Raw genomic sequence first — 22,844 nt, forward strand, 5'->3', positions numbered from 1 at the left:
AGAGGGCAGGAGGGGAGGGAGGAGTATCAGGAAATGACCAAGTGATACGAGGTTTTGGAAAATAAAAACTGAACAGAATATAACCACAGCAGAAGGTGTTTGAGATAGTGACATTAAAAAGGGTTCCCAGACAAAAAAAAAAAAAAAAAAAAAATGGGTTCCCAGACAAAAACTGTGACTCAGTACAGGGAACTTTTCTCATGTCTGTGTTGTGGGGAAGGGCTGGGAGTGGTAATAGGTGGAAGCTTCCCTGACACTGAGCTCCCAGGTCTGGGAGTCTGAGCCTAACAAGTCTATGCCTTGGGAAAGAATAGCCAGGTTAGCCAATCCACACATGGGCACTGAGCCTCTCACTAGAGCCAGAGGCCTCCTGCAGGCACCTCTAAAGTTGCCTCTTAATAGTCTTGAGGTGCTTTTATACTGGGGAGCACTCTGCCTCCCAGCTAGGCTGGTTATAACTGGGGAGAACACATGCTTTGGCCTTCCCAGATGGTGCTAATGGTAAAGAATCCATCCCTGGGTCGGGACTATCCCTAGGAGGAGGAAATGGCAACCCATTCCAGTATTCTTGCTTGGAGAACTCCATGGACAGAGGAGCCTGGAGGGTCCATGGGATCGCAAAAAGACCGACAGGACTGAGCAACTAACACTTTCACTGGCTTCCCATTGCCTCCAGGTCATCCATCACCCTAAGTAGTTAGCTCAGCCACCTGCTCTAGTGGTTGTGAGGGTGCGGGGAAGCACTAATGCCCACCACTCACTGGGTTCTTCGTCGTGCTCCTTATGCTGGGGCTACCCGGCCTCACTTTTGGGTCCACCCAGGAAATCTGAGAAACCTGTGTGCAGGTCAGGAAACAACAGTTAGAACTGGACATGGAACAACAGACTGGTTCCAAATAGGAAAAGGAGTAGATCAAGGCTGTATATTGTCACCATGCTTATTTAACTTATACATAGAGTACATCATGAGAAACGCTGGGCTGGACTGGAATCAAGATTGCCAGGAGAAATATCAATAACCTCAGATATGCAGATGACACCACCCTTATGGCAGAAAGTGAAGAGGAACTAAAAAGCCTCTTGGTGAAAGTGAAAGAGTGAAAAGGTTGGCTTAAAGCTCGACATTCAGAAAACTAAGATCATGGCTCCTGGTCCCATCACTTCATGGCAAATAGATGGGGAAACAGGGGCTGACTTTATTTTTGGGGGCTCCAAAATCACTGCAGATGGTGATTGCAGGCATGACATTTAAAAATGCTTATTCCTTGGAAGGAAAGTTATGACCAACCTGGACAGCATATTAAAAAGCAGAGACATTACTTTGCCAAAAAAGGTCTGTCTAGTAAAAGCTATGGTTTTTCCAGTAGTCATGTATGGATGTGAGAGTTGGACTATAAAGAAAGCTGAGCGCTTAAGAATTGATGCTTTTGAACTGTGGTGTTGGGGAAGCTCTTGAGAGTCCCTTGGACTGCAAGGAGATCCAACCAGTCCATCCTAAAGGAGATCAGTCCTGGGTGTTCATTGGAACGACTGATGTTGAAGCTGAAACTCCAGTACTTTGGCCACCTGATGCGAAGAGCTGACTCATTTGAAAAGACGCTGATGCTGGGAAAGATTGAGGGCAGGAGGAGAAGGGGGTGACAGAGAATGAGATGGTTGGATGGCATCACTGACTCAGTGGACAAGAGTTTGGGTGAACTCCGGGAGTTGGTGATGGACAGGGAGGCCTGGCGTGCTGCGGTTCATGGGGTCGGCAAGTCGGACAGGACTGAGCGACTTTAGTGAACTGAACTGAACTGAAGCAAATCTGAGCTCAGGTGCCGGCTCCTCCGGGAAACCTTCCCTGACTAGCCCCTACCCAACGCCCCCACACAGTACCCAGGGTAGAAGCCTCTTATGCGTACCAATACCCGGGTGCTTCCCTCCGTCACCCTCTGACCCTAAGCCTCGCACAAAGCACCGGAGGATACAGTAAACATGTGTTGACAGACTGGGCTCTAATCTAAAGTGCCATGAGGGAGGCGCTTTATCTCGCGGTGTGTCTGGAGAAACGTCCTTCCCATAACGGAGCCCAGATGCAAATGCACGGAGGCGCTAAGGGCCCGCAGACGGTGAGCAAGAACGGAGGCAGGTGGGTGGAGCCTCTGGTGGTCTGGCGCGCTCTCTCGAACGGTCCCCAGGGAAGGGGGATCAACGAGACGCACCGGCCTCCGAGAGTCCTAGAGAGGAAACGGAAGGGGCCCCTCCTTAACGCACCTGTCTGACCGCGTCCGTCGCCCACTTCCGGCTCGCCGCTGGCTGGGGCGAGCCTTCCTCAGGTGTGGGGCTGTGAGGGGAGGCGAGTTTGAGTAGCGGGGCCGAGGTGGCTGGGGCCCGGGTTCCGTGCTGTGGGGCTGCTGCGGGTGTCGGCGGTGGCGGCGAGGCTGACGCTGAGGCGCGCGTCTCCCCGGAGCTGCCTTCCGCAGCACCGAGGCCTTGCGGGTCGGGATCCCGGGGGCGCCGCACGGCGCTCGGCTCAGGTAGGAGGGAGGTTGGTCGCGCCCGGCCAGGGTTGGCTTAACGGGGGAGGTCTCCAGAACCCGGATATCTTGAGCCGAAGCAGAACACTCTGAAGAGTGAAAAGTGGTCATTTTAGAACGAGAAGCTCATTCAAAGAACAATAAAGTGGCGCCTTCTATTTGTGCAGTGCTAGAAATAAAAGATGAGTGAGTGAGGGCTTCCCCCACCCCCCGGCCCACTCTGGGCCGGTCAGTAGGGCATCTTAGTTCCCAGACCAGGGATAGAACTCATGCTTCCTGCAGTGGAAGCTCAGAGTACTAACCGCTGGACCGCCAGGGAATTCCCCAGAATGAGGACATTTCTTTACCAAAGGGAATCTTGTAGATGGAGACACATGGATAAGCATTCGCACTATAATGTGGTAAATGCAATCGTGGGATGAACAAATTCAATAGCTAAAAAGTCAGGAAAGAGAAATCTCGATGCAGCAGAGAAAACAAATAGGGTTAAAATGTAAATACATTTGAAAAGGATAGATAGATACACGAACACAATAGAATATTAAGCAGACACTTTGATAATATTAATGCCTACTGCCATTCGCTTATTCTCTGCTACATGTAAGGCGATTCTCCCCGCTTTCTCCTACCCCAAGTCTACAGGTCTCTTCTTTCTCATGAGTACTTGAACTTGTGTAAACCTTTCTTTTTTTTTATGGCTTCCCATGTTTCTTATCTACACTTTTGTGTTTTGGGAGGCTGACCTCAATCATCTGTCTAACCTTTTACATACTCAGTTTCTTCAGTACACTCACTAGGATGGTTGTCCGTATTAAATGAGAGCGTGTGCTCACATGCTTTCTAAATGGTAAAGCATAAGTTGGAATTCTTTTGATCAATTATAGTAATGGTATGTATATCATTCTGTTGTTTTCTTTAGGCTGAGCACACTGTCACATTCTAGCCACCAACAAGGCTATTGGTTTTGCCTGCAAAATGCCTTAACTGTCTGCTTCTTTGCCACCTCCCTGATCTAAGTCTCTATCTCCTGCTTGGACTACGGTAAGTGCAGCTTTCCTTCTTGACCCTTCATATCTATACTCTGCTGACACTTTGCAGGCAGAGTGACCTTTGAAGAACATATATCTCCCCACTAAAATAAGGAGTAAGAGTGAAGTCCATAATCCTTACTGCATGCTCAGGCCCTGGATAATCTGTTTTCCTCCTTCCCCTGTGTTCTGTCCCTCTGTCACTCTACTGAAGCCACTTTGCTCTTTGGTTTGTTTGCAGACTGCCCTCCTAATGTCTAGCCCCCAGGCTTTTGCCTGGAAAGTTCTTTGAATGACTGGCTCATTCTCATTCATTTGTTGGGTCTCATCTTAAGTGTCATTTCTTTAGAAAAGCCTTCTCCAAGTTGATTGTCCCCATTAACACCCTCTTATTTCCTTTTTAGAACTAATTCTCATTTATAATTTAAATATATTTGTTTACATTTTTTTTCCATCTGCTGCACCAGTTTGTGAGTTTCAAAGGGCAAGCACTTTTGTTCCCTCTTGTGTTTCTAGCTTCTGTGGGCCAGTCATAGATATATGTTTAATGTATATTTTCTTTGATTTTGGAAGAGTGGGCCCTGGTGACTGACCTAGTTATAATACATCTCCATTTAATGATTATCCTCTTCATGAAATTCTTCAGTATTATCCTCTTCATGAAAGTCTAAGCTATTTGTGGGTATAAGCTAAGTCTTGTATGTTTTCTATTTATCCTCCACACATAAGTGGTTAGCAAATACTGAGTTGAATTGACATGACTCAGAATATATGTCTCGTCTTTTGAAAATGTCTCATTATCCTGTTTTCCAGTGGAATGTTTATTGATGTAGAGGCAGAACTGGGATACCCCGAGCTTCCTGGAGTCTTATTTATGCTGTCCTGTTGTCTGTCTGTTCTTCCCTACAGACCTTCAGTCTTTTGGGAGGTGGTGTGAAGATGCTTGTAGAGCGTCCAGGGATGGCAGAAGAGCCTCAGCAGCAAATGGGTGGCCATGTGGTAAAACTAGAGAAAGAGCTGCCGTGGGGCAGGACGAGGGAGGACCCCAGCCCGGAGACTTTTCGCCTGCGGTTTCGGCAGTTCCGCTACCAGGAGGCGGCCGGGCCTCAGGAAGCCCTCAGGGAGCTCCAGGAGCTCTGTCGCCAGTGGCTGCGGCCCGAGCTGCATACCAAGGAGCAGATCCTGGAGCTGCTAGTGCTGGAGCAGTTCCTGACCATCCTGCCACGGGAGTTCTACGCCTGGATTTGGGAGCACGGCCCCGAGAGCGGCAAGGCCCTAGTGGCCATGGTGGAGGACTTCACGCAGAGAGCCCTGGAAGCCAAGGCGGTGGGTGAGAAGGGGGTTCTGGGTCATGCTTTGTTGATTGGAACGGAAGCGGTAAAGAATCTAGAGGTTTGATGAAGCAGTGGGAGTGGGTGATGTGCATGCAGAGTCTCCTTTCTCTGCTTCCGGGCCACTAGAAGTACTTTTTGGAGGGTAGAGGAGTTTTCAGCAAGGAAAGCCATTTCCACGGAAGACGCAGGGCCAGTGGAAGGGCCGGTGGCTGCTTTTCTGGTCATCAGGGCAGGGCCTTGGCCATATTTCCTTTGTGAGCCTTGCGTCCAGGAAGGCAGTGGTGGACCTCCCAGTGGTTAGCACTGGCTTCTAATGCAGGGGGCACTGGATTCAAGCCCTGGTTAGGGAGCTAAGATCCCACATGCTGTGTGGTATGGTCAAAAATGAAAGAAAAGGAAGGCAGTTAGGATGGATTTCAAAGGCCCAGGGGTCTCCTTCCTCTTTGGGTGGAGACGTATGTGGGCTTGCAGGGAATTCTTCTTGGTGAACAGTTTTTCTCAGGAGCGCTGTCTGTAGCAGTGCCATTTCCACATTTGGGATGTTGGCTCAGATGATCACATAATGAGTGACTTGCACCTCAGAGGCTTCCCTGGGACTCTGGTCATGTCTCTGTCCCTCTCTGGTACAGTTTCCTGCTGGCTGTCTAGGAAAGAGAGGACAGGACCGAACATTACTGTTTTGCTTGCAGGTAACAACCTTCCTTCAGTTTATCCTCCCCTTTCCCACAGCAGTCACCCTGACTTCTTGTGTTGTCTAAGAGAGTTGTTTTGTTTTGTCTTTAGTAGGAGCTTAAAAGTGGACCAGGAAGGGCCTGTTTTTGTGGGTTTTGGTTTTCCTTGCTATTTGTAGAACAATTTTTTTCCTCACTAATTCACTGTACACTTTAGGCCTTATATTTTTTGTTTTCAGCATCTTTAACTGAGGAATGTTTTTTCCTAATGCGTGTTTTGGGCTAAAGTTCTCAATGAAATGATACTATCTCTCTATGATGTTGTTCATGGTGGAATGTGATCAATACTGAGGTGAGCTGAAGGGACTCCTGTCAAATGGCATGGATACAGACAAGTATCTGATCTCAGAGCCTGATGAAGGCAGTTTAGCTTCCTTTTCACCTTTTCACTGCTGTGCTCAGGAAGAGCTGAGCCAGCTTGTCCATGCCCCAGCAGCTGGAATGGCTTTCATGACAGCCTTACACAGGCCTCGTTCTAACAGGTGTTGGGGACTCTTCTTAGGTTCCGTGCCACGTGCAGGGACAGCGGGAGGAGACAACGCTTTGCAGAGACCCCTGGGAACCAAGTGTCCACCTGGGGCCCGTGGAGGTCAAGCCCGAGTGGGGGATGCCCCATGGGGAAGGCATCCAAGACCTTGACCGAGGCACTGAGGAGCAGCTCAGCCAGGACCCTGGAGAGGGGACGCAGGCCTTCCAGGAGCAGGGTAAGATGCAAGCAGTAAGAAGATAGGGTGCAGAAAACTGCTTTGTACCCCACGTTTCCCTTTCCTTATAGACCCCTCAGCTGAGGGGTCAAACCAAGGCACCTGTGGGCGCAGTTTTGCGTTTCCCTGACTTCCTCTTTGACTTTAGTAGGAAACAGATGCAGTGGAGTTGTTCTCTATAGCTCGATCTCTCAATTTCTGCTATCTGGGATCACTCTGTCTTGTCATTTCTTCTCCTTCCCCTCACATCCTTAATATGGAGAGCGCCAGGGCATATGTAGCTGATATGTAGGGATTTTTTTTTTTTTTTAAGTGGGTGGATAAACCAAATTCCTGAAAGTAACAGGTGACTTTACTGTGTTGCAGAATCTCAAAGGGGATTATTGTGAGCCTGTGACTCGGGAGCATGAACCGTCCTGAAGGGCCATGTGTAGTGGGTTGGGCCCTTCTTCCCAGCTGAGAACAGAATTGGGTACACCCATGCCCGGCCTGTCTGGAGGCTCCTTATGGTTCCTGGGGTTCTGTGTGTCGGGCAGCAGAGCCTGTGGCTGAGCTGCTGCAGGACAGTGCTAATCCTGCTCCTGTTTTCCTTTCCTGTTCAGCTCTGCCAGTCCTTCAGGCTGGTGCTGGCCTCCCTGCAGTGAGCACCAGAGACCAGGAGGTGGCAGCCAGCTTCCTGACGGCTGGATCCCAGGTGAGCTGTGCCTGCCCTTGAGGGATCACGAGGTTGCTTTGAATGAGGCGCACCTTCCTCAAGAGTTCTCCTCACAGCAGAGCACTGTGCACAGAGTTGAGTGATTCTTCCTTTCTCATCCTGATGGATGTGACAGCTTCGTTTTCTCCACTTGACTATCAATCATCAGTTATTAATTTGGATTGAGCCTATTATGCCTTAGGGTCTAGGCATGAGGCTCAGTTCACTCATTTGTATTACTCTTTGATTTCTTCTTTTTTTCCTCAGTCAACTCAGTATTACTCTTGTAATTGTAGTGTTATTCAGTCACTCAGTCATGTCCGACTCTTTTGCAGCCCCATGAGCTGTAGCTCACCAGGCTCCTCTGTCCATGGAATTTTCCAGACAAGACTACTGAATACTGGAGTGGGTTGCCACACCCTCCTCCAGGGGATCTTCCCAACCCAGGGATCGAACTCACGTCTCCTGCATTGGCAGGCAGATTCTTTACCTCTCAGCCACAAGGGAAGCCCAGTTGTGAGGAGGAAGCCATTATTGGTGGAAACCCCACAGGCATGATTTAGGCTGTGGTGGGCGGCCAGGAGATCAGTAGCCCTCTGTGGATAGCTTTTATGGATCTGTCTGTGGCTGCTCTTCCTGTGGACCCCTTCCTCCCCACCGAGTCAGCAGGAGTGTTGCTGACTCAGAGGTGGGGGTGCCCAGCAGTGCCAAGTGGAATGGTCTCTCTGGCCCCTCCAAAGGCTGCACCAGGAGTTTTGGCCTTGTTAGCACTTCTTAGCCTGCCACAGATGGGGGTCCCTAGAGCACAGGTGGGCAGTCCTGTCATGGTGTGAGTGTCTCCCATGGCATGCCCAGTGTTCCCAGGGAGGTGGGGGGTTTCTAGTGTGACAGCTTTCTGAAAGGGACATCAAGTCTTAAAGTGAAGAGTTCCTTGTAGAAGGAAAGTTATCATTTGGCAGAAAAAAAAGAAGTGACTCAAGTTTGATCTCATTAAAGCAGTATTTAGGCAAGGTTTGGTGCCTGTGCTGTTTCCTGCTTCTGTTGACCAAGGACATTTAGGGGAGAGGAAGAAAGACATCAGCACTTTTTTTTTCAGTTAAGTTAGACTCTCTCCTCCTGCCACAAATGTTCTTTACTGTGTCATGACAGCAGCACATTCATTTTAACGTGGCGCTGTTCTTAAGACAGGGCCTGCCCAAGTGTTTGCTTATCTCTGAGGGAAAATTGATTCTACATGAGGGGATAAATAGCAGCCCCCATCTCCCTCCAATATGAGGATGTAGTGGAGGTGATTGAGTAGTGGAAGTTGGAGGCTGTGGTTATTGGGTACCAGCAAAATCGCTGCAGCAAAGACTCAAAACAGTGCCTCCGACAAGTCCATCACTTCTCTGTCATTAAACTGTCTAGAGGGAGGCACTTCCAGTCCCCTTTTGGAGCCATCTGGGACCCTGGTTCCTGTGCTGTTTCCTGCTTCTGTTTTCCAAGGACATTTAGAGTAGAGGAAGAAAGACATCAGCTTTTTTTTTTTTTTTTCAGTTAAGTTAGACTCTCTCCTCCTGCCACAAGTGTTCTTCTTTGGGGAGAAGTGATCTTCTCTCTCTGTTCTCCCCTGGAGTGTGGCTCCCTGTGTGTCTGCTCTTTAGCTGTTCCTGCCTTGGGATTATTTCTTTATCCTTAGCCATCTCCTGTGCTGTTTCAGGGGTTGGGCCCATTTAAAGACATGGCCCTGGCTTTCCCTGAGGAGGAGTGGAGGCACGTAACCCCAGCCCAGATAGACTGCTTTGGGGAGTATGTGGAACCCCAGGACTGCGGGGTCTCACCTCCAGGTAAGACATCAGAAATGCTGGCTGTCTCCTCTGTATTTTGTCAAATCAGGAAGCATTAAGTGTCCTTTTTCCTTTTCTCTTTTAATGGCCTTGCCTGAAAGGACTTTCCCGTTGAAGCGTGACTTGTCATTTTCCTCTTTTCTTGGCTTCTTTGCTCCCTAGTATCTCTCTCCTCTCTTCTTTTCCTTTTCTTCTTGATCTTATGTAACCAATTATTCTGTTAATTTAGAGAGAGTAAAAGAGGAAACAAAGGAAGGACCTGTGGAAGAGCGTTTCATTCCTAGTAAATGTGCTGATGTCGAGGTGGCTTGGTACAGACAGCTGCGTTCACTGGCCCATCCAGCAGTCATGAAGCATCTGTCCTGAGTCAGTCCCTGTGCCAGGCTCCCAGAGACCCAGGGCAATAAACCAGGCTGAGGTGGAGGGCACAGTGTGAGCAGGGACAGTGACCTGAGGGAGGATGTGGAAACATTGCTGGAACAGGTTCATGATCCTAGGGAAGCTGAACATCTCGACGACTGTAGAATAGCATGTGTAACAAGGTCATGTGTAAGTAAGTGTGGAATAAACAGTGCTAATTGAATGCATGTGCTGTAGAGACCCACAGCGGGGGAGAAATCAAGGTGTGTTCCTTAGAGGATGGCATTGAGTCAGATTTTGAAGGAAAGCACAGGGTGACTTAGTAGGAAATTAAGAGGGAAGGCATTGTAATTTAGCAGATGGTTCCGTGAGAAGGCAGGAAGATGGTCTGAGCTTGGGCTGCTGTCACAAAATACCACCAAGTGGGTGGCTTTAACAACAGACACTTAATATCTCCCAGTTCCGGAGACTGGGAAGTCCCGGATCCAGTTGCTGGCACATTTGTTGTCTGGTGAGGGCCTCTCTTCCTGGTTCACGGGCAGTTGCCTTCTTGCCAGTCCTCATGTGGCAGAGGGAGGGAGAGAGAGATCTCATGTTTCTTCCTCCTTTTTTGTAAGGCCGTTAATCCATCACGAGGGCTCCCACTCACATGACCCCTGTGTGCAGAGAGCCAGCCCTGGCTTCTGCTCTTCTGGGACGTGGTCCCATCCTGGGGGCTCCACCCCCAGACCCTCACCTAATTAGGGTCCAAAGGCCCCACCTCCTAACAGCAGCCCCAGGGGCCTGAGAGCTTCAGCCTGTGAATTTTGGAGGGAACCCAAACATTCAGTCCATAACAGGTGGAAAGAAGTAAAGGAATGTCTGGTTTTAGAGTCAGAGCAAGTGAAATGCACAGAGGTCATTGGTAGTTGTTAATGGGACACGTTAGAAGCCAGGTTCTGGCTAGAAGTTTCCCTTCAGATCTCTTCAGCGTTGGTCTGTATTTCCTTTGTCCTGTAGGCCTGGGGAGCAAGGACAAGGAGGCAAAGACCCAGCTGGCAGACCCCAAGGGGCAGCTCGCTTGCGGGCGGGCAGAGAGGTGTGGGGAGGCCGCTCTCCAGGGCCCGGAGTCGGGAAGACCAAGCGAGCAGCAGGCCGGGAGCTCGGTGGGAAACGCGCCCGGGCCGCTCCTGCCCCAGCACAGCGTTGCCCCGCTGCCCGATGACCTCCAGACCCACAGCTCCTTCTGGAAGCCTTTCCAGTGCCCTGAGTGTGGGAAAGGCTTCAGTCGGAGCTCCAACCTGGTCCGACACCAGCGGACGCACGAGGAGGAGAAGTCGTACAGCTGCGGGGAGTGCGGCAAGGGCTTTGCGCTGCGCGAGTACCTGCTGAAGCACCAGCGGACGCACCTGGGCCGGCGGCCGCACGTGTGCAGTGAGTGCTGGAAGACCTTCAGCCAGCGCCACCACCTCGCGGTCCACCAGCGCAGCCACACAGGCGAGAAGCCCTTCCAGTGCGCGGACTGCTGGAGGAGCTTCAGCCGCCGGCAGCACCTGCAGGTGCACCGCCGGACACACACCGGTGAGAAGCCGTACACCTGCGAGTGTGGCAAGCGCTTCAGCAGGAACGCCAACCTGGCGGTGCACCGGCGGACCCACACGGGCGAGAAGCCCTATGGCTGCCAGGTGTGCGGGAAGCGCTTCAGCAAGGGGGAGCGGCTGGTCCGGCACCAGAGGATCCACACCGGGGAGAAGCCGTATCGCTGCCCGGCCTGCGGCCGCAGCTTCAACCAGCGCTCCATCCTCAACCGGCACCAGAAGACGCAGCACCGCCAGGAGCCCCCGGGTCAGTGAGGGTGCCTGGCCTGGATGCACCTGTTTGGCTCACGGGACCTTCCGGGAGCACCAGTGGAGGGAGACCTCGTGGGAGGAAGTACCTACTGTTACTTCCTGAAGGGCTGCCGGTGTCAGGAGTGTTGCGTGTGGAGAGGCGCTTTGACCCCTTTTATTTCCCCTCGTTTCAGACGCTGGGTAAGGGAGAGGCCTGCTTTAGTTGAGGTGCCACGTCTCTCACCCAACTGGTGCTAGCACTTCATAACCTTTCCAGGAATTGATGGTCCAAGTTTCAGTTCATGTCAACATTTTTCTCCTTCCATGTATGTTCACATCCACCTCCTGAGCAAATCTGGGCCTCCTAGTGAAATCTTCTCACCTGTCAGCAGTTGGAACCTCATTTTCCTGAGGGCTGTGTCCCTGCAAGATCATTAGCTCAGACTCTGATTCCCTCTCTCTCCCCAGTTCTCTTCCATTTAACAAATATTTATTGAACACCTACTGCCCCAGTGACCAGACAGCTGAGACCTCATTGCCCCAGAGTGTGGGATCAGGCTCTGGAAGCAGATTTGTTAATAAAGCAGAGCGTCCTGAGTTACATTCCTGGTGAGTGCTGAGTGAGAGGAAGTTCTCTGCTCCAACTGCCCAGTTCCTGATCTTTCCCTCCCCAGCTGGGTCGCTTAGGCATCCGCCTTTATTTTACTCTCTCTATGGCCCCTTCCTCTCTGTGACCTACTCTCAGTAGTAGTTTCTCCCATTCCATTGTTCCTTGAACAAAAACAGCTGTCCACACATCTGTTAGGAAATTAATATTTTGCTTTTGGTCACTGTCTAAACATGAGAGTATTTTTTTTTAAAAATCCAGTTTGGAATGAAGTTCTAATTAAATGAGTCTGAAAGATGAACTGGTATTAATACATTTGATGGCACTTTACAGCATATAAAATGCACTTCCCTGTTTTCTCACTTGACTCATTCCACAAATATTTATTGAGGCCTGACAGTGTGCCAGGGACTCTTCTGGGTGCTTGAGGTAGGTTAGTAAATAAAATGGGGGGAGTCCCTGTCCTTGGGGAGCTTACCTGTTAGTGAATGTGTTTGATCTTCAGAATCACCCGAGGTGGAACCTGTGGATACTCCCAGATACTGTCCGGACCTGGGCATCTGGGCCTGTGCCTCCGTCCTGTCTGCTCTGGCCCCGCAGTGCATTCGCGACCACCTGCCTCTTGTTTCTGAATCATCTCTGTCCTCGGTGCATCTCGGTCCTTGTCATCTGAGAGGTGCTTGGAATCCTCAGGCCACCTGGAGATGATGAGACGGTAGCTGGCTGTTTTTATATGAATGCTAATTTAGGAAAAACAAAGATGTTTTTAGGAATTAAATACATTTTTTTAAAAATGAGAAGATGCATTATCTGTAACTGTGTTTAAGCTCTCATATTATTTTGCCATCATTAAAGGGTTTCCTTTTTCTTGGACTTTCTGGAAACTGCCTAACTAGCCCAGACCATGCTGCAGTGCCTTTGGATGCCGCTGCTGAGTGAGTTAGTCTTCTGATGGGACTGTAAGTTAGTTGTCTTTGGACTGTGTCCTGTGTTTGCAAGATGTGATTTGTTTCATGGTGCCTCTTAATACTATCTTCTTTCACTGGGGTTTCCCCCCCCATTTTCCATTGTAAATGGGATATTGATAAATGGTAATGACTTTAATACAGAGAGTTGCATTACTCACTCCGATTTGAAACACATTATTTTATCACTTATTTGGCAGGTAACCATGGTGTTTACATTTGACTCAGCAGAAGACGTCCTGGCCCTTCAGTTGTCCCCGTGAGGCTGTGAGTACTGTGAGACGTCCACTTTCTGAGATGCTGGACTGCCATTTCCCAGCACTGTTGAGTCCAGGTGCAGAGTCAGCTCTTTTCTGCCTCACGCCTCAGACAAGCCAGGCAAGGCTCATAGCCACCTGAAGTCCAAACCCAATGACAGGCTTCCCTCAGCCTCTGGCTCTAGTCTGTAGGACATAGGGGCTGACCTGACCCGAGTTTGGTCTTTTCTGAGAGGTGTGTAGGGGGCATGGGCCAGCATGGGTTTGGCGTTGCTCATCAGTGGCCTTCTGTTTACCTGAATTAAATGGCAGATTCTCTGAGCATACACTGGGTTTTCAGCCAGTTGGGATCTCAGAAGGGAGCTTCTGTAAGAGTAAGAACTTGCTGTCTTCCCGTGTGGACTCCCTTGTTTGCTTTGAGACCAAAGCTTACTGACGGTTCCTCCAAAGAGTCCCAAAAGGAACATTTTCCCATAGAGCTGTAGTAACCTTATTTTTGATAGCTATTCAAATGCCAAATATTGTTTTCTGTATTTTTCTATTTAGGAATTTTTTTAGAATAGAGAATTTCAAACATACATAAATGAATCCTCATGTATTCATCATTTAGCTTTAACCATTTGTTTATGCATAGCCAATCTTGTTTCATTTCTGCCCCGTCCTCCTCTTCATCTTCCTCCCCAGCTGAAGTATTTTGAAGCAAATCTCAAATGTTTATAGATATTTCAGTGTATACTGCTAAATGTTAAGGATTCTTAAAAAAATTATAATAATAACTACATTGCTATTATCATACCTAAAAAATTAAATAGTTCCTTAATTCCCAATTAATGTACTTAAAAAAGAAACCACATGATTTTTAAAAAGCTCCTTTAAGATCAAAGTAAGATCCATAAATTGTAATTTGTTGCTTGTCTTCTAAGTCTGATATATCTTTTCCCCCTTGATATATGCTTTTCTTTTTTATTTGGCCATGCTGCATGGCTTGTGCGATCTTAATTCCCCAACTAGAGATTGAACCCATGCCCCCTACAGTGGAAGCACAGAGCCCTCACCACTGGACCACCAGGGAAGTCCCTTCCCTTGAAAATTTATTTGTTAAAACAACTGGATTATTTTTCCTGTGGACTTTCTCACATTCTGAATTTTATTGCTTGCATACTCATGGCATAGTTAAATATAGTTCTCTGCCATCTGATTAACTAAAAACTGCAGGTGTAGAGGGCTAGTCAGGTTCATGTTTCACATTTTGGCAAGAACATACTACAGATGGTGGCTTGTCTGGGTTGTTTCTCATTATATAATGTTAAGAGCCTAAATGTGAAGTCAAGTGGGCCTTAGGAAGCATCACTATGAACAAAGCTAGTGGAGGTAATAGAATTTCAGTTAAGCTATTTCAAATCCTAAAACACGATGCTGTGAAAGTGCAACACTCAGTATGCCAGCAAATTTGGAAAAAGCAGCAGTGGCCATAGGACTGGAAAAGGTCAGTTTTCATTCCAATCCCAAAGAAAGGCAATGCCAAAGAATGCTCAAACTACCGCACAGTTGCACTCATCTCACATGCTGGTAAAGTAATATTCAAAATTCTCCAAGCCAGGCTTCAGCAATACGTGAACCGTGAACTTCCAGATGTTCAAGCTGGTTTTAGAAAAGGCAGAGGAACCAGAGATCAAATTGCCAACATCCACTGGATCATGGAAGAAGCAAGAGAGTTCCAGAAAAACATCTATTTCTGCTTTATTAACTATGCCAAAGCCTTTGACTGTGTGGATCACCATGAACTGTGGAAAATTCTGAAAGAGATGGGAATACAAGACCACCTGACCTGCCTCTTGATAAAATTGTATGCAGGTCAGGAAGCAACAGTTAGAACTGGACATGGAACAACAGACTGGTTCCAAATAGGAAAAGGAGTATGTCAAGGCTGTATATTGTCACCCTGCTTATTTAACTTCTATGCAGAGTACATCATGAGAAACGCTGGGCTGGAGGAAGCACAAGCTGGAATCAAGATTGCCAGGAGAAATATCAATAACCTCAGATATGCAGATGATATCACCCTTATGGCAGAAAGTGAAAGAAGAACTAAAGAGCCTCTTGATGAAAGTGACAGAGGAGAGTGAAAAAGTTGGCTTAAAGCTCAACATTCAGAAAACTAAAATCAAGGCATCTGGTTCCATCACTTCATGGCAAATAGATGGAGAAACAGTGGCTGACTTTATTTTTTTGGGCTCCAAAATCACTGCAGATGGTGACTGCAGCCATGAAATTAAAAGACGCTTACTCCTTGGAAGAAAAGTTATGACCAACCTAGACAGCCTATTAAAAAGCAGAGACATTACCAACAAAGGTCCGTCTAGTCAAGGCTATGGTTTTTCCAGTAGTCTTGTATGGATGTGAGAGTTGGACTATAAAGAAAGCTGAGCGCCGAAGAATTGATGCTTTTGAACTGTGGTGTTGGAGAAGATTCTTGAGAGTCCCTTGGAGAGCAGAGAGATCCAACCAGTCAATCCTAAAGGAAATCAGTCCTGAATATTCATTGGAAGGACTGATGTTGAAGTTGAAACTCCAATACTTTGGCCACCTGATTCGAAGAGCTGACTCATTTGCAAAGACCCTGATGCTGGGAAATATTAAAGGCAGGAGGAGAAGGGGAGGATGAGGTGGTTGGATGGCGTCACCAACTCAATGGACATGGGTTTGGGTAAACTCCGGGAGTTGGTGATGGACAGGGAGGCCTGGTGTGCTGCAGTCCATGGAGTCACAAAGAGTTGGACATGGCTGACTGACTGAACTGAACTGAAGAGCCTAAATGCATTTATTTCACTAATTCTATAAAAGAATCTTCATTTATTAGCTGGGATGCCTCACAGCTGTATCTGTGCACTCATACAGTTCACAGAGGAAAGGAAATACTGGATTCTTCGTTCCCTTATTTACCCATCTTCACAATAATGATCTCGTGGCTTTTCTCCTAAACTAATCACCATGAAAGTGGTCAGTGATTATTATTTTTTAATAAAAAATGGATTCTTGAATTTAACCAATCCATCACAGTTGTTGATGCTCAAATAATTTCAGTTCTGACCAGTGGGAGCCTCTTCACATTGGCTCCTGATTCTGTATAACCCTAATCACCTTTGATGGCTTCTTTGCTCTCATGTGACAGGGTATTATAAGCTCATCTTGTTCATTTCAAGCCCCCCTTGAGAGTAAAGGGAAGTGCTGTTATGTTAGGACAGTGGTGTAAACTGGGACTCCAGGGCAAACAGGGACAGTTGGTCACTTTATATTTAGCCCTCACTGTGTGTGACAGGGTGTCTGCAGTTCCCTCACGCTGGGCTAAGGCTGTGCACTTTCAGGGCCTAGCTGTGTGTGCCATGCCGGCTGTGGTGGTGAGAAAGGCTGCTGCTCCCAAGGGGTATGACCTTTGGAAGAGAAACCCCTTTTTATTTCTTGGGCATTAACAGACCAGATAACTTTCTGCCTAAGGTCTGTCCTGGGGAGCAAATGGATTAAAAAAAATGCTTCTCAAAATGTATGCCAGGGTGAATGTTGTCTGCAGACTGATTAAGTATGCTAGGGAGAAGTAGGAATACCTTTGTTGCTTAAAAAATAAGCTGGTTTCTTATCCCATCACCTTCACCCTGCAACACAAGTTGTCTGGATCCACTTTTGAGATGGGGAAAGGAGCTGTCAAAACATGTCTCCTTGCTCTTGTAAACTTTGCCTGAGTTTCTCAACCTTGACACTGTTCTCACTGTGTGCCAGGCACTTCTTTGTCTTGGAGGCTGCCCTGGCTTTTTTGTGGGTCATAGGCTGTTGAGCAGGATCCTTGTTCTCAGTCTATTTGATGACAGTTGTGACAACTAAAGTTGTTTCCAGGCCTTCCCAAATGTCCCCTGGGGCAAAATTGATCTTGGCTGAGAACCTCTGCCCTTAGGGTTCAGGGTAAGTGCTGGGGCGAATTAGATAGCTTAGCTATTAGAAGAAAAGACTGGGTTTCTAAGGCCTGGACCTTAAAGACCCCTGGCCTAATTTCTAGAAAACAAAGGAGCTACTAGAGCTCATGGGTGTTAAGTGCAGTGTTGCCAGGCAGAGCCAAGAGCTACTGAAGCTGAGTCTCAGGGTGGGTGCTGGGATCTGTCACAGGCAGCCTGGCATGTGGCTTTGGGTTCTCTTCAGGCAGGCACTTGCTGTGAAGCCTCCACACAGCAGTGAGCTGGGCCTGGACTCACCATCCCCAGTGAAAGCAGGTGCATGTTGGGGGCCATGCAAGCATGGTGCAGCCACTGCCAACATTTTTGCCTCCATAATAAGGTCTTCAGGGCCCACAGTAGACATAAATATTTGAATGGATGAAAGCCCTGGATTTCTACCTTTTTCATGGCTAGAAGTCTCTCAAGTGTGCCTTAGGAAGGAAGAGCACTGAAGCACGGTGCCCCTTGGTGGCCCCCCAACCTGGCAGTCATCTGTAACTGCTGCACGCCATCTGCAGGGACATCAGTTCACTTAGCAGTTCTACAAGTCAGAGCAGCTCACTTGGGCTTCTTAAAATTTCATATCCCTTTCTTGCCTTTTTTTTTTTTTTTCTTTATTGTCTCAGTGAAGGGCATATTTCTAGAGACTGGTCTTGTGCAACCCATTCCCAGGGTTGATACCTTTCAATAAAAAACTACATAAACATTTGTAATGAAGTGGGGAGGGTAGGCTGTCATCTTCTTTGTGTTTGTCTCCGGGAACTTAAACTGCTGGGAGAGTGAGGGTGGAAGGGGTGGGTGATGCTGGTGTTGCACCCTGAGAAGCAGAGGGACTGAGGAGATGGAAGAGCACAGAGGGGCCAGTAAAAGGGCTGTCTTCACTGCTGTGTGCACTAGTCACAGCTCATGGTTTCCATGGCCAGAGACCAGGAAACACAGCAAATGCAAGAGCTGGCTTCATATTTCCCCTTCCTACTTAAAAAATGTATTTATTGAGAAGGTGGTGTATGAGCTTTTAGACAAAGACTGGGAAAAGGGATGGTAGAAGTCTATATTTGTCTTCTTGAGTCCCACCCCTGGGAGCTATTTGAGTCTTAGACCATCTCCATGTCTGTGAAAAATTTGAGAAAACCCAATCTCTATCATCTGGATGTATCATGGACTTCTGTGGAAGGGCTTAGCAGATTCTCTGAACAGGAAGAAGTAGAATGGATGATGAACAGTTAATTGTTGAGAACCAGTCTTCCTGTAGGTTTTCCCAGCTTTCAGTTTTAGGAATTCCAGCCACCTGGACTAAGGTGCTGATGAAAAGAATGGAAAATAAGAGATGGAAAAACCAAGAGTTAAAACAGTGTGGTGGTAGCACAGATACACCAATGGAGTGGAATACAGGTTCAGAAACAGACCCATCTTTGTATGGAAATCTAGCATATAATAAAGATGATATTGCATGGAAAAATTAACAAATTTGAATTCACAAAAAAGATAAAAGTGACTCTTGAACATATGAAAAGATGTTCACCTTCACTCATGAAATAAATGCCAAGTAAAGCTACACTGAGATATTATTTCTTATCCTATAGATTGGTCATACTTCAAAAGCCTGACTACATGTGTTTGATGGGTTTGTGGGGAAAAAAGGAATTCTTAGGCACCTCTGACAGAACGCAAAATGGTACAACTTTATGTGAGGGGAATTTAGCAGTGCTATATCTAACAAAATTACATGTGAATTTAGTCTAAAGACACGCCTCTAACAATAAGAAGAGACATGCACTAGACAATTCATTGCAGCGTTCTTTGTAGCTCCCTGGTAAATCCCACCGGGTGCTGGTCACATCTCTGTTGAAGTGCTTTATATTTCAGGAAGTTCCTGGAGCAGTGGGGCAGGTAACTTGATCATGTGGTATTTGACTGTAGAAGATCACTTTCTCATGGAATAATGGCATCTGATTAAAAAAATTCAATGTAGGGGATCTAGAGGTGACCAGGTCCACTGTCTTAGAACATCCCTTGCCTTCCATGGTCCCACAGGGGATACTGCTCCCCTAGGAGGCACTCAGCTCTCAATCAGATTAGCTTGCTCAGCTTGCTATTTTCAGCTTGGGTAGTGGAAGGGTGGGCATGTTCCTGCCACACTCAGTGCTCAAGGTGAAAGCTATCCTAGGATATTCAGGATAGAGATTTTTATCCTTCATGGTCTTAAACTAGTTAAACAAGGAGGCAGTTAGAGGTAATTCTAATGCCTTGGCAGCCTATATGAGCAAACCCAAACCTTGAGCCTGTGAATGCCTCAAGGTTAAAAGAAATTGAAAAGGATGACCAATCACAAACAGCCAGCTTGACTTCCTGTATAAGGCAGCCTTAAACTACAGCCTTTCAGTTTATTCACTTCTCTTCCTTCTCTGTAGACGTCTTGCTCCTGCCTCCTGTGTGCGGAATGAGTTTTGCTCAAATAAACTGAAAACTTTTACTATGCCTCCTTTTTTATTGTTTAACAATGCTTTTCAGCAGAGACTCTCCAAATGTCCTCTGAAAATCCCTGACATCAAAGACACCAGGGAACTTGTTTGAAATGTACTTGGGGATGGAGGAATTTTCCACTGGTACCTTCCTTTTACCCGACTCCTCAGGTGGTAACATGCATGTCTTTTGAGAGCGCTTGCTCCATCATCATGTGGGACACTGGTCGCACCAGAGCACTTGTTGAAACATTTGAATAAATCCCAAAGTTTCCCCCCACCAGCCCAAAGCAGATACAAGATGGTCATACAAATGAACAGTAAGTCATGATCTTAGCAAAGTGCTGTTATGACTCTCAGCTCGTAGCCATAATGCAGGAACCTCTTAAACAACAAGGATAGTTACATCCTAATTTCACACTAGAAGATTTTGGTGGGGAGGAGGGAATCAGAAATTCATTTATTGCTATGTCTCAGCACAGTGCCCAGCTTAATAAAAGTGCTTCACAAAGATGTCTTCAATGCATCCATTTCTCTTGGTGCAGTCACCTAGTATCTGCTTCTCTGCCTGCTGCTGCTTCTCTCGTTTTCTCAGTTGCCATCACTCTCCTTCACTTTCACCTCCCACGATGGGGGAGGCAGGTGAAGCACTTTGCATAGGGCATCTTGGGAGCGCAGCTCTACAGGAAATGCTTGAGTTCTGTTATAATAGAAGGAGGTTGTGCTCATCTGTAACCACGTGCTGGGTTGGGTGTGGAGAGTCCAGCAAAGCCGGTGTGGTTCTGGGAGAGGTGAGTGTTGCAGAGGATCCACCAGGAACTCTGACAAAACCCTATCTGTACATTATTCTGAGGGCCCAGTCACCACCAGAAATATGAGAGAACAAATAAATGAGTATTTTAAGCCACTGAATTGGGGTTGTTGTTTATGAAACAACAGTAACTGAAGCACAGCCTGCCCACAGGAGCACTCCTGGTTAACGCCTGGTGCCTGAACCGCGTTTATTTTTCTTACAGCGCTCACAACTGTGGCATGTTGAATGCTTTTCTTCTTAATTTTTTTTCTGCCTCCCTAATCCCTGGAACATCAGCTGCTGCAAGAAAGAGGAAACTTTGTTTGCTGGTACCTCTCTGGGATAAGGTATCTGGGACATAATTTCCCTTGAGCTCAAATTACCTTTGTTGAACAGATGCAGTACCTGTGGCCCCTGGTGTGGGGAAGGCACCCACTGTGAGCAGAGGGAGTGTTGTATGACTTGGAAAATGATGTAAGAGATATTTTTTATTCTAATTATTCTTGGAGATGCTTCCACTTTCCCTCATAACACTTTTAAAAATGTAGATAACAACTCTTTTTTTTCCCCTTAAATATTTTATTTTAAAAATATAAACGGACATTCTGGTATCTTCACAGGATTGAGTTTATGCTACCAAGTCTGTAAGGGTGGCTGAGCTTCTGAACATCTTATAGTTGACCTGTGTGCAGGTGGTTCCTTCCCATTTCCCCCTCAGCAAGCAGCCTCCTGGCCAGGACGTGAGCCAGGCTGACAAGGTGACAAGGAGAGGCCTCAGGGCAGGAAGCATCCTCACGGCCCACTGATGAGCAAGGTCAGTTTAAGGTCTTTCAAAGGTATTCACTGCCTGCCCCCTTTTAAAATCTTTTTCTTATTCCTTTTTTTTTTTTTTAACTTTGAGACCAAACCATTGTATTATTCACCATTATAGCAATGCACACGAAGACCTCTTCTCCATGCTGACGTCAGCTTTTCATGACGTCACAAAGTGATGGTGAGATTTTGTTGCCGTTATTGTGGTTCTATGATCAGAGACCCAGGAAAGCTGAAATCCAATCATCCCAACTCCTAAGGCTCAGGATCCCATGGAAACTGTTCAAGGAACAATAGCAAACTTTGAGCCAAAGTTCAACTGTTGGTATGTGAGTTATACCCAGTAACCTCTGTCGTGGGCTCAGTGGTTAAAGGTGAGCTGGGAAGTAGCTTTGGCCTACTTTGCTTTCCCACTCAGCCCCAGATCAGAATTAAGGACCTATGTGCTCAGTCATGGTGTTGGGGGCAGGGAGAGGGAGGGAGGGAGGAAGAGGTGACTGGACCCAAGTGAGGACTCCAGCCAGACACGGATAGAAGAGGACTAATCAAGGGGCCAGGCTGGGAGGAAGGGAGCTTCACCCCTAAATGATGACCCATAAGGGCACACTGCCCCTCATAAAATATGCACCAGTGAACTCCTTGGACTCTGGCCAACCAGGTTGCTAACTTTTTCCTTGTCTGGGGTTGGGGAAATGTATTGGTTAAGGCAAAATCATGGGGAGAAAGGCCATAAGTGTTCTTTCTGTATATCTGCTGTCAATTTAAAACGTTGAGATTTAAGAAAATAAGACTTCAACAATTCTGTTTGTAGTAGAGTTGAGGTGAGCCCTGCGAAGTTGAAGTATGCAAAACAGAGCATGAAAGAAGCTGTAGTAGAATTCAAATTATATTGCGATTCAGAGGAGAAAAAAGTTTCCTTTTGACTGGGGAGACTTGAGGTGGCTTCATGAAGGGCATGGTATTTTATCTGAGCCTTGAGGGACAACTGGAATTGTGATGGATAGAAATGGGCAAATGGCAGCTGGAGAAGAATGAGGAGGGACAAAAAGAGCATGGTGTGTTGGCTGGAATGATGCTTGTCAGATGAACCAGAGTCAAATAGCTGGTAATCAGAGGGCCCAGGACCAGATGCCAGTTGTGATTACTTTCCGTGTAATGCTCTCCCCAGCTCTGCCACACCCGTCGCAGCCTAGGATATTATCCTACTGGACAGAAAGCCATATACACCTTCTTCAGCCATGAACTAATTACATGAGGCTTTTTCCCTTTGTCTCTTTGTCCAGTTCAGCTTGTAGAGAAGCATCTTCAGAAGGATTATCTTGGCCCCTTCCTTTTACATGCTTCACACCCAGAGAACCAACTCTAAGTCCAGCCTCCTCTCTTTCCTAAGAGACAAGAAAGCACATAAGTAGGACAGTATAGGGCCTTCATAGGTGTTCAGCTGAGACAGTCACTCTAGGCATTCCCAATACAAGTAGGTAGAGCTATGGAGCTCCAGCCAGCAGGACCTAGCCTAAGAGTGGACAGACTGAAGCCTGTCTCCAAAGCCAGGTTCAGCCCAGAGTGTGGGGGTGGTTGTTGGGAAGTGGGGGGTCCAGCAGAGGAGTTTGGAAGCTGGGATGGTTGAGGATTAAAGATCTGAGCCTCTGTAGGGGTGCATGGGGGCTCTCAAAGGGCATCTCCTTGGCACAGGCTGTCAGCACAGGTTGTGTGTGTGTGTGTGTGTGTGTGTGTGTGTGTGTGAGTGAGTCACTCAGTTGTGTCCGATTCTTTGCGACCCCATGGACTGTAACCCTCCAGCAGAGGAGGGTTATAGTCTATAAGATTCTCCAGACAAGAAAACTGGGAGTGGGTTGCCATTCCCTTCTTCAGGGGATCTTCCCAACCCAGGGATTGAACCTGGATTTTCCACATCACTGGCAGATTCCTTACTGACTGAGCCACCAGGGAAGCCCACCAG

At 47.4% G+C, this 22,844-nt stretch overlaps 1 protein-coding gene across 7 annotated transcripts; it reads left to right on the top strand.

The window, feature by feature from the left end:
- Positions 1-2,161: 2,161 nt before the first annotated feature.
- ZSCAN25 (zinc finger and SCAN domain containing 25) lies at positions 2,162-13,857 on the top strand. Of its 7 annotated transcripts, XR_003508729.1 has the most exons (10): positions 2,263-2,519; positions 3,439-3,560; positions 4,457-4,873; positions 6,115-6,316; positions 6,919-7,010; positions 8,710-8,836; positions 10,196-11,020; positions 12,117-12,326; positions 12,467-12,546; positions 12,777-13,857. XR_003508729.1 is itself a non-coding variant. In XM_027527704.1 (9 exons), exons 3-8 carry the CDS (start codon positions 4,487-4,489, stop codon positions 12,317-12,319), a joined length of 1,836 nt encoding a protein of 611 aa, XP_027383505.1. In that variant the 5' UTR covers positions 2,263-2,519; positions 3,439-3,560; positions 4,457-4,486; the 3' UTR covers positions 12,320-12,326; positions 12,467-12,737. The 7 variants fall into 7 exon arrangements, 5 of the variants coding, with proteins under 5 accessions (XP_027383504.1, XP_027383505.1, XP_027383503.1 ...); XM_027527704.1 differs by lacking the exon at positions 12,777-13,857 and having other exon boundaries at positions 12,467-12,737; XM_027527703.1 differs by lacking the exon at positions 12,777-13,857 and having other exon boundaries at positions 2,162-2,318; positions 12,117-12,736.
- The last annotated feature ends 8,987 nt before the right edge of the window (positions 13,858-22,844 follow it).

Source organism: Bos indicus x Bos taurus, chromosome 25 (genome assembly GCF_003369695.1).
Source record: "Bos indicus x Bos taurus breed Angus x Brahman F1 hybrid chromosome 25, Bos_hybrid_MaternalHap_v2.0, whole genome shotgun sequence".
Lineage (NCBI taxonomy): Eukaryota > Metazoa > Chordata > Mammalia > Artiodactyla > Bovidae > Bos > Bos indicus x Bos taurus.